This window comes from Mirounga angustirostris, unplaced genomic scaffold, assembly GCF_029215605.1.
Source record: "Mirounga angustirostris isolate CCGP_5_RB_7025 unplaced genomic scaffold, mMirAng1.0.hap1 SCAF_3, whole genome shotgun sequence".
Lineage (NCBI taxonomy): Eukaryota > Metazoa > Chordata > Mammalia > Carnivora > Phocidae > Mirounga > Mirounga angustirostris.
The window spans coordinates 117,682,183-117,693,169 of NW_026991711.1; the positions used below are offsets into that span (position 1 = coordinate 117,682,183).

The 10,987-nt window shown below is 41.0% G+C and overlaps 1 protein-coding gene across 2 annotated transcripts in view; it reads right to left on the bottom strand.

Moving 5' to 3' along the window:
- NMI (N-myc and STAT interactor) overlaps nucleotides 1-10,987 on the bottom strand; it is an 81,884-nt gene that overhangs the window by 61,677 nt on the left and 9,220 nt on the right. Inside the window, exon 1 of one of the 2 annotated variants that reach the window (XM_054506222.2) lies at nucleotides 7,731-7,862. The exons of the other annotated variant lie outside the window; for it this stretch is intronic. Coding sequence (XP_054362197.1) covers nucleotides 7,731-7,736 — 6 coding nt within the window. The 5' untranslated portion in view covers nucleotides 7,737-7,862. Of the gene's footprint in view, nucleotides 1-7,730; nucleotides 7,863-10,987 lie in introns of those variants that run through there. 2 annotated transcript variants of the gene reach the window in all.

Sequence of the window (10,987 nt, forward strand, 5' to 3'; positions counted from 1 at the left end):
AGTCTAAGAGAAATTAATTCTACCTGGGCAGGATAAAGGAAAGTTTCATGACGAGAGAGGGAGTAAAATTTTGAATAATAAATAGGTTTTTTTCTGGTGGAGGGAAGGGAAACATAGACATATGTGGTATGTTTAGAAACGGCAAATATCAATATCAAATGAAAAACAGCAAAGGTTATATGAAAAGCAATGTGCAGGTCTCTAGCACTGAAACTCTGAGTGGGTCCAAGGGCATAGCAAAAATGAAACATATATCACTGTGATATTTGAAATCCCTTTTATTATGATTATAAGATGAATACATGAGTGCTAACTTTTCTGACCTTTATTTCTTCCTCCCAAAGCATAAAGGCCCACAAACTGGGATATCCTGATCTGAGGAATTCCACATTCTTACAGGTAGCCCAGATTACTAAACCTTGGACATGTTTCCATTAACTATGAGGAGCACTGGAAAGAAGCATGCCTGCAATGTTGTGTCCTTGACCTTGTGCAAAGGTAACCTCAGCCAAGTCTTTTTTTTTTTTAAGATTTTGTTTATTTATTTGAGAGAGAATGAGACACAGAGAGAGAACATGAGAGGGGGGAGGGTCAGAGGGAGAAGCAGACTCCCTGCCAAACAGGGAGCCCGAAGCGGGACTTGATCCCCGGACTCCAGGATCATGACCTGAGCCGAAGGCAGTCGCTTAACCAACTGAGCCACCCAGGCGCCCCTTTTAATTTATTTTTTAAAGATTTTATTTATTTATTTGAGAGAGAGAGAATGAGAGACAGAGAGCATGAGAGGGGGAGGGTCAGAGGGAGAAGCAGACTCCCCGCCGAGCAGGGAGCCCGATGCGGGACTCGATCCCGGGACTCCAGGATCATGACCTGAGCCGAAGGCAGTCGCTTAACCAACTGAGCCACCCAGGCGCCCCCAGCCAAGTCTTAATCACCATTCTTGTCAATGGTTAAAACTTGACCAGCTCTAGTGGTTCAGCCTAGCATAAACAAGGAAGTTCCAGAACTAGAAATACACATGATTAATAAACACACAAGAATATATTCAACCTCATTGTTTTAGGATCTAGCTAAGGAAGTATGCCTCAACATTCCTTGTACTTCATATTTCTGTCCTTTTGCATTGGGCTCTGAGATAATTTCTCTTTTCAACCTTCCAGCCCTTAGTCAGTCTTCACTTGTGTCCATTCTGCTATTCAGCTCATCTACTGAGTTTTTATTTCAATGATCATTTGTATCATTATCATCGTCATTCACTGGTTCTCTTCTATAATATTCTGTTCTTGTTTGATGATTATAATCCATTCTTATCTCTATAAATTTGGTTTTCTCAGATGTTAGTTTTGTTAGTTGAGTTCGGTGCTTCTATTTCCTGGTTGTGATTTTTACCTTAATGGTTGGTAATCTTTGGTTTTTAGCTCATCTGTGTCTCTGAGATCCCATTTTTGCCTGTCTGAGACTTCTGCTTCTGTTCAACACGTCTGCACCAGTTATTGCTGGGAAGGGGTAGAACCTGATGCATACTGAGATATCACAGTAGCTTATCTTCTGTAAATACCAGTTCCTTTCCCTTCTGAGGGTAAAAAGCCACCCAGGGGATTGCCCTTCCCCTGGCCAAGTGCTCACCCTCAGTGCTCTAGCTAGGTGGGAACAGTTCTGCCTTCTTCTCCTTGCCAGGCAGGGCTGACTTGGGTGAGCATTCTGGAAGCTTCCCCAATCACACTGATGATTTCTGGAGGGACCCTATCTATTTGTTATAGCCATTGCTATGCATTCCGAGCAATCCTGGAACTAATCCCACCTTTAATAGAAATACTTTCCTACATATGCATTTTTCTCTACTCAGCTAACCACATCTGTTTCTCTTCGGAATTTTTCAAAATTTCTGCTTAATGATGGCATTTTTCGTGGTTTTAGTCCTTCTATGAATATATTCTTTCTGAATCTTTTCTTTTGTTGCAGCTGTGGAATTTCTACACAGAAGAAATTTAAGGGCTATAATCTGTTTCTACGGGGGAGACTTTTAAATCTAATGGTATGCGTTGGATACCGATGTGCTATTGAAGCATGGGTAAACAATTATTTTAAAACTATTTATATGTTTGTGTCCTTGTGTGTATTTATTTTAATTTGTTTATTCTCCCAATAACACCTGATGGCAAGATATACCTAATATGTGGTAATACACACACATACACACACTTTGTCATTGAATTAAAAAGTCTCTTCCTTTAAAACAGACTGTAGTTCTTAAATCTCTCAAATAAATGCACTTAACTGGTCTAAGGAGTCACAGAAGTTTACAAACAAGGGGAATCCTGAAGAGTCTTGGAGGTTGAGGTAGTTAAGAAAAGAAATGGTGTAGATAGTTTCTGGGCCCTTAAGAATTGTCCTCTAGCTTCCAGAATAACATTCCAAACCTCTTCTTGACCACTTCCCCATCCTAGTAGGCTTCCTTCACCAGCTGTACTAAAGAACTTGCTGTTCTCCAAAGGAATCAGCTGTTTCAGTTTCTGAACTTCCACGTGTATGCTTCTCTTTGCTTGGAACATTTCGACCCTAACAACATTCTCTCATCCAAATACTGTTTAAAGATAATTCTTTTTTTAAAGAATCAGACTGGTAGTGCGTTTATTGTGATTAGCTACCATGTCTCATCCTATTATATGCAATATTATCTTCCTTTTCAAGCATGAAATATGTGCCAGCCTCTCCTTGGTCCCTAAGGCCATCAATATCTCGGAGTGTTGGCTATGCAGTGACAGGGTATTAGATAGGTATAAAGGCTTTCAGAAAAAACAAAAAACAAAACAAAACAAAAAACCATTTCCCCTCCCCAGAAGATAATACATTGACTTTATTAATGATGTGTGAGCAAGAATCAACAAACTTGGGTCTTAGTCCAGATTCTGATAAATATGACTTTGACAAGTCAAAACAGTTTAATGTCCGTAGGCCTACATTTCTACATTGAGAATGTACTCTCTACATAAGGGTGCTAGAAAGAGGCTCCCTGAGCTCTCTGCCAGGTTTCAAATTAGGTAACAGATCCAATAAATTTGTTTTTTTTTAATTTCTAGGTTAATCTTAATTACTCAATAACTACACTGTCATGTAAATATTCGAATAGTACTGATAAAAAAAAATGTCCCTCATTAATCTTGTAATTCTTCCTTCTCATCCTTTACACTGTTTCCCAATATTCCTCAGATATGGCCAAACCACTAGTTATTTAATCATTCCTTTCTCTATTGACATCATGGTTGCTTCCAATTTTCTTCTTATACACAATGCTAGAGTGAGCATCCTGGTAAGATGCTGTACATTTTCTAAGATCTCTCTGCTTTACTTACAGCAAAAGGTCTGTGCTCTGGACTTTGTCCCCACCATTAATTGGTTAAGAAGCATTAAAACAAAGGTCTCCAGTGTATGCAGATAAAGTCCCCTTGTGGGGTGCCTGGGTGGCTCAGTCGGTTAAGCAGCTGCTTTCGGCTCATGTCATGATCCCAGGGTCCTGGGATTGAGCCCCACATCAAGAGCTTGCTTCTCCCTCTCCCTCTGCCTGCCGCTCTGCCTACTTGTGCTCTCTCTCTCTCTGTCAAATAAATAAATAAAATCTTAAAAAAAAAAAAAGTCCCCTTGTGAAGCAACCTAGAGAATAGTGACAAAGTGTTTTCACTTGAATGTGATAAGAAATCGGACAACTGCAACCTAAAACTAAACGAACATCATTGTGGGCAGTGGTCCCTCAGAAAAGGATGCCAGGGGCGCCTGGGTGGCTCAGTTGGTTAAGCGACTGCCTTCGGCTCAGGTCATGATCCTGGAGTCCCGGGATCGAGTCCCACATCGGGCTCCCTGCTCAGCAGGGAGCCTGCTTCTGCCTCTGACCCTCCCCCCTCTCATGTGCTCTCTGTCTCTCATTCTCTCTGTCTCAAATAAATAAATAAATAAATCTTTAAAAAAAAAAAAAAGAAAAAAAAGAAAAGGATGCCAGGACACGTAGGGGGCTGACTTCCTTGAGGTTTGGGCCAAGGTGAAGCACTGAAGGGGGCTTAGAGAGGGGAGTAAATCCTTTCAAGAACCCCAGAACCTCATAGCAAGGGGAGCCACTTGGTTTGTTGAGTCACTGGAGCCGTAAAGACAGGGGACAACAGACAATCTTTTATTTTGCTCTGTGTATAGTATGGATCTTGTGAAAGAAACACATGCAATCACTGGCCAGAACAAAAAGAAACCTGGAAGCTTCTCTCTCCTGCTAGTATGGAGCTGCTAAGGGAGGTCAGTGACCACCCTGACCTGAAGAGTCGACACTAGTGAGAGAGAAGCCCTGGACCAGTGGAGGATGGCACCACAGAGGAAAATAGCAAAGGGAAAAAGAAGAAGACCAGTCCTATTCAAAGTGTCAAGTAGGCCAAGGAAGACTGATGAACCGACTTCAAATGCAGCAGGAACTCTATGTACTGAACACTACTAAATGCCAGCATAAGGTAGGGGCTACTATGGTCCACATCTCCTGTGGTCCTCATGAGTACGCTTAAGGGGTGGTATTACCATTTCTCATGGGACGTGTGAAAATATAATGACTCAAAGAGGTCTTTCCTTCCTTCTTTCCTTCCACATGTATCTGTTCAGAGTCTATGACATATCAGGTATGATTCCTGGCACTGTGGATATGGAGGTAAACAGGAGGTAAGGTCCCTGCTTTTGTGGGCCTATATTCAAAACAAATGAGTGAAATTATAAATTAATACATAAACAAGAAGGAATGTTAGATTGCAATAAATTTAATGCAGAGACTCAAAATAGGATAGCATGGAGGGCACTTTTTTGGGTCATGGAAATGCTCTATATCTTGATTGTGGTAGTTAGACAGTTGTATGCATTTGTCAGAATTCATAGAATGGTATACCTTATAATGGGTGACTCACCATATGTAAATTATATCTCAATAAACTTTACCTTTAAAAAATAGGATCGTACACCAAAAAAGTGATAGGAGGTTACTTTAGATTGAACAACAAAGGCCTCACTAAGAGGGTAGTAATTTGAATACAAGAAAAAAGATGAAGGGAAAGGTCATTCCAGAAAAAGGAAAGAGTAACTGCAAAATCCGTCCAGTGGGAATGAGCTTGGCATGTTCAAGTTCCAGCAGGGTGGGGGAGGTTGCAGATGTGGATGAGAACCAGGGTGGGGTTAGAAACCAACATCAGGAGACTGATGTTATTTTCAGTGCCACAGGAAATAGGTTTGTAAGCAGGGGAATTACAAGTTCTGATGTATGCTTTTTAAGGATCACTCAGGCTGCCATGCAGAGAATGACTTGTAAGGGAGCAAGAGTGGAAGGAGTTTTTGTAATAGTCCATGCAAGAGATTATGAGGTCATGGACGAGGGTGGAAGCATTACAGATAGAAATAGGCACATCTAATACAATATTATGATATTATATAAGTTAGGATAACAAGTAAATCCCAATCTCTGTGGCTTACCACAGTAGAATTTGGTTTGGTATTCCTGACTGGAGTATTTCTCTCTATCTGGTCACATAGAGAATGAGGCTCCTTCTACCTTTCGACTATACTGCCCTCTAGGGCCACAGAAGTTCTCATTTACTCATTAGACGCAAATGAGTAAGCATTTGCTGGAGATTTCTATGGGTCTGGTCTGAAACTGGAACACATCAAATTAACCCACACTCTGTTAACTAGAACTTAGCCACATACTGCATGCACCTAACTGCCAAGGGGGCAGAGAAATGTAGTCTATGATTGTGCCCAGGAAGAAAGGGAACCTGGTTTGGTAATCAACCAACAATCTCTGCCACATGGAAGTGGATTGGGTGAAATTGGTGAGAGAAAGAGAGGAATCAAGGAGGAAGCCTTGGACTTCTCTCACTAGTGGTGCTTGCTAACTGTGGTAAAAGAACATCTGGAACATATGCTGGATTCCTCTCCTTCCTTTAGCCCCACCTGTCGTACTAAAAGAAGGAATGACGAGTGGAAGAAGACACAGAGACTTTGCCCATAGCAACTGAGCAGAACATAAAGGCAGAGAAGGAGGAAATTATTTCCTCCTTCAAAAGTGAAGCTGTCCCTGATGATATAGAGCATCTTTTTGAAGAAGGATGCGCTCACCTGACTAATTACACCTGATACTTAATGAACAGAGCCACCAGTCTTGGTGACAGCGGGCAGCAGATACTCTTGCCAGTGTGATCAGTACTGAAGATGCTAAGACCACTAATCTTCCTGGGAGATCCTCCCTTCACTGTGTCAGAGGATGTGGAAAGACAACAGGGGTAGTATACCTTTAACTAAACTCCTTTCAAAAACTTCCAGGTGAAGAATCAAGCCCGTTTGATAACTTTCCAAATAGGAAATTGTGAACTCTTTGAGATCATGGTTTATTAATCTTTATATCCCCACCTACTATACAACATAATACTTAACATAAATCAATCATGCCCTCGTAAACATCTGTAAAAAATTAAATATTTATGTGGAGGTTAAGGTCAAGATTGATTATCTATAGCAAGTGCCCTGGAAAGTTATCCAAAAGCAACCAGGTATGCCAGGTAACCTCAGCATAAATTTATGAAGTATGGTTTGGCTTTAACTTTGATCCCGTTATCACTAATCTCATTTTCCTTGTAAAGACGGTTAATCCTATGCCCCATTGACCTGGTAAGATACACAATACTCAATTTTCTTTGGTACTTGTAAAATGTTAATATTCTGTTCTGGTCATGATTTTTTTTTATTCTTTAACAGTCTCATTGCCATGTCAATCGAATTAATGCCTTTAAATATGTGTATTAGAATCATAACTTTTTCCATTCATTCCACAAATGATATATATATTAAATAAAAATATATAAAATACAAAACAAAAAGAAGAAATTAGAAAGTACCCATAACTCAATCATGCACAGATATTTGGTATTTGTATGTATATCCTTCCGGACTTTCGTATATATTTATAACATATCCCTCCTTTATCAAGATAGGATCACTCTGAACTTAATAATTTTTAAAAGATTTTATTTGTTTATTTGAGAGAGAGAGAGACAGAGCATGGGTGGGGGGGGAGGAGCAGAGGGAGAGGGAGAGGGACAAGCAGACTCCCCACTGAGCACAGAGCCCGACTCGGGGCTCAATCTCAGGATCCTGAGATCGTGACCTGAGCTGAAGTCAGATGCTTAATCAACTGAACCACCCAAGCATCTCTGAACTTAGTATTTCTGAACCTATTTAAAAATATATATCTAAAAAGCAAATTTTTAGGTAAGCATATTTAAAGTTGTTTTCAAATATGTGTGCTTGTTTCTTTGTTCCAGCTTTATAGATCATGGTCATTTTTCCTGAAAGCAAATGTAGTTAAGATTTATTCTGTGTCCCAGAATGAGTCAAAGTTCAACTGAAAGATTTCAGGTCAACACAAGAAGGGCAGCATAGCAAGGATTCACAACACAGGTAAAATTCAAACTAGGTGATCTTTAAGTTTCCAACACTGAGTTCTGTAATTGTCTTACTAAGAGTCAGGGGAGACACTGAGATAGGGAGAAGGAGGCAGCATTTCCAAGACTTACCAGAGGTATAGGGAACGGTTTGATAGGAATAAATGCTTATGGGGTATAACCTTGGAAGGAAGATCATAGGCAGATTTGGGGAACTGTGTTTTGTAAGGAGCTGGGATGGGGGAGAAGAAGGATATTAAGTATATTAACTATTACCTCCATCTCCTTTTCTCTTCTCCTCTTCCTCTTTCTCCTTCTTGTCTTAATCTTTGCATCTTAATGTCCTTAGACTCCCAACCTTCTGAAATCATCCTTTGCTTTAATACCCATATAAGCTCACTTCTTCCTATAAATCAAGAAAGATCAAGTTATGCTAACAGTAATGAACAGTCCCCAAATCTCAATGACTTAAAATAATAAAGGTTTATATTTTGTTCATGCTACATAACATCAGGGATCAATCAGGGATTCAGGTGATGGAGCAGCCACCATCTCAAATGTCTTCCTCCTTGCTGGAGGGAAAGAGTTCTGGAGCGTCAGCAATAAAATGTTTGGCTCTGAGATAACATATATAATTTCTGCTCACATCTTATTGGCCCAGAAACAATCACATGATCCCCCCAAACCCCAGCAAGCCATAGACTACATGCTGCCAGAAGGTGGAAAGCCAGAAATACTTAGTGGGTATTACTAATCACTATCACACCATATACCTACGGGAAATCCAATGTTTGGTCTCTTTCAGTGTCATATTCACTTTCTAAAAGCTTTCTGATATAAAATAGTTAAATCTTTCACTTTTCCATATATTTCTCATTGTTCTCCATAGGCCCCATCCTGCTCACTAGCCCTGTAAAAGTTGGCAGCCTTCCACTTGAAGATTCTTAAGAATTTATTGAATGAATGAGTGGAATTCTACATATTTTATTTCTTTTTTTTTAAAGAAAGAGAGAGAGTGAGAGAATATGTGTGAGCAGAGGAGGGAGGGAGAGGGAGAGGGGGCGAGAGAATCTTAAGCAGGCTCCATGCCCAGCACAGTCCCAACACAGGGCTTGATCTCATGACCCTGAGCCGAAATCAAGAGTCAGTCGCTTAACCAACTGAGACAGCCAGGCACCCCCATATTTTATTTCTTTAACCTTTTTCTATGCCATGCATCAGAATTTCTGTCCAATTCTTTTAAATCAGGCTAAGGGGAATGACCTTAATCTCCGTTATTGCCCTATTCCCACACTAGACCATATGGAGATCTTAGAGTGAGTGAGGCATTCCTGTAATGTGATTTCATAGCCTTACTGGAAGTGTTCGTAAAGATGTCCTCCACTAACATATTTTGTAATTCACTGAGCTCCACCCTTTTCTCTTCCTCTTGCTTTTTCTCTTTCCAAGATTATAAAACATAATCAGTAAAATGATATATTTTTTTAAGATTTTATTTATTTATCTGAAAGCAAGAGGGAGAGCACAGAGGGAGAGGGAGAGGGAGAAGCAGACTCCAAGTGAGCAGAGAGCCCAACAAGGGGCTCTATCCCAGGACCCTGAGGTCAGGACATGAGCTGAAGACAGACGCTTAACCAACTGAGCCACCCAGGTGCCCCTAACATGATATAATTTATGTTTTAGCTTTCATACTATGGCCAAAGAATGACATTTTCCTACAATGTCTTGCTAATCAAATCCAGTCTTTTTAAAGTATAATCACATCTGTATGTGATCTCTTAGAATATCTCTTTCCTCTTTTCCTTTTCTCCCCCAGTACACAACCACCTGACATTTCTCCATACCTTCTTCCTGTCAGCTGAGACTAAGCTTATCAAAAAAAATTTAATATGCCTCCTCTCATCCTCTGACAAATATTTGAAATTCTGCGTTATGGTCTTATTTTTTTTAAGTTTGTATAATAGTGACATCACTAAACCACTGTGCTGGCTTAGGAGATCTCAAGCTTGTTCAGCTCAGTCTTAGCTCAAATCAGATCTGAAGTTCTCTCCATCATGTTTTTAGGTATCTAGTAGCTGCTTAGATGTATGGGTATTGGAACATTGTGGAAAAGCTACCAAAAGGGGAGCTGCCTTTGCAAAAAAAGAAGGGAAAGGAAAGGAAAGGAAAGGAAAGGAAAGGAAAGGAAAGGAAAGGAAAGGAAAGGAAAGGAAAGGAAAGGAAAGGAAAGGAGAGGAAAGGAGAGGAGAGGAGAGGAAAGGAGAGGAGAGGAGAGGAGAGGAGAGGAGAGGAGAGGAAAAGAAAAAGGAAAGGAAAGGAATGGAAAGGAAAGGAAAGGAAAGGAAAGGAAAGGAAAGGAAAGGAAAGGAATGGAAAGGAAAGGAAAGGAAAGGAAAGGAATGGAAAGGAAAGGAATGGAAAGGAAAGGAAAGGAATGGAAAGGAAAGGAAAAGAAAGGAAAGGGATGGAAAGGAAAGGAATGGAAAGGAAAGGAAAGGAATGGAAAGGAAAGGAATGGAGAGGAAAGGAGAGGAAAGGAGAGGAAAGGAAAGGAATGGAAAGGAAAGGAAAGGAAAGGAATGGAAAGGAAAGGAATGGAAAGGAGAGGAAAGGAAAGGAAAGGAATGGAAAGGAGAGGAAAGGAGAGGAAAGGAGAGGAAAGGAGAGGAAAGGAAAGGAAAGGAAAGGAATGGAAAGGAATGGAAAGGAATGGAAAGGAAAGGAAAGGAAAGGAAAGGAAAGAAAAGTGCTGCTGGGTTTTCAGCCAATAACTGACAGGTGCAAAAGGAGCCACTGTACACCCTGGGATGGGCAGATCAAGAGACTGGAGGCCGGCAGGTGTGGCACGGCATTCAACTAAGAAGGTAGAGCATGTGACTGGCAGTCTGCTGAGCCCTTGAAAGGAACTTTTAGAAGTGTATCTTCTGTCTGCTCCCCAGACACACCCTGGATAGTGTGCACTGAGAGTCGGGCAGGGGGTACCTACTTATCTTAGGCAACTTCCAAGGTAAGTTCATAGACCACACTCCCTTTGCTACTCTTCTCCCACTTGTCCTCCCCTTGATTCCCACCCATACCCACTGCATTTTTCCATATAAAAACCTCACCTTCCTCTTTTCTCCCACAATAGAAATGAACACCCCCTCAAAACCAGAGACCACATCTATTAGGCACTGTTTTCTATTTGCTTGATGAAAGGGAGGACAGGGTTTCCAAATATTGTATAGACGTAAGGGGAAATATTTGTACTTTGGGGAGTTGGGAGAGAACAAAAGAAGTCCTCTACCTGGATTGGGCTAATCTATCAAAGCAATCATTAAGTGTTCACGTTAATTGGGGCACCTGGGTGGCTCAGTCAGTTGGGCGTCTGCCTTCGGCTCAGGTCGTGATCCTGGGGTCCTGGGATCGAGCCCTGCATCGGGCTCCCTGCTCGGCAGGAAGCCTGCTTCTCCCTTTCCCACTCCCCCTGCTTGTGTTCCCTCTCTCGCTGTCTCTCTCTCCGTCAAATAAATAAATAAAATCTTTAAAAAAAT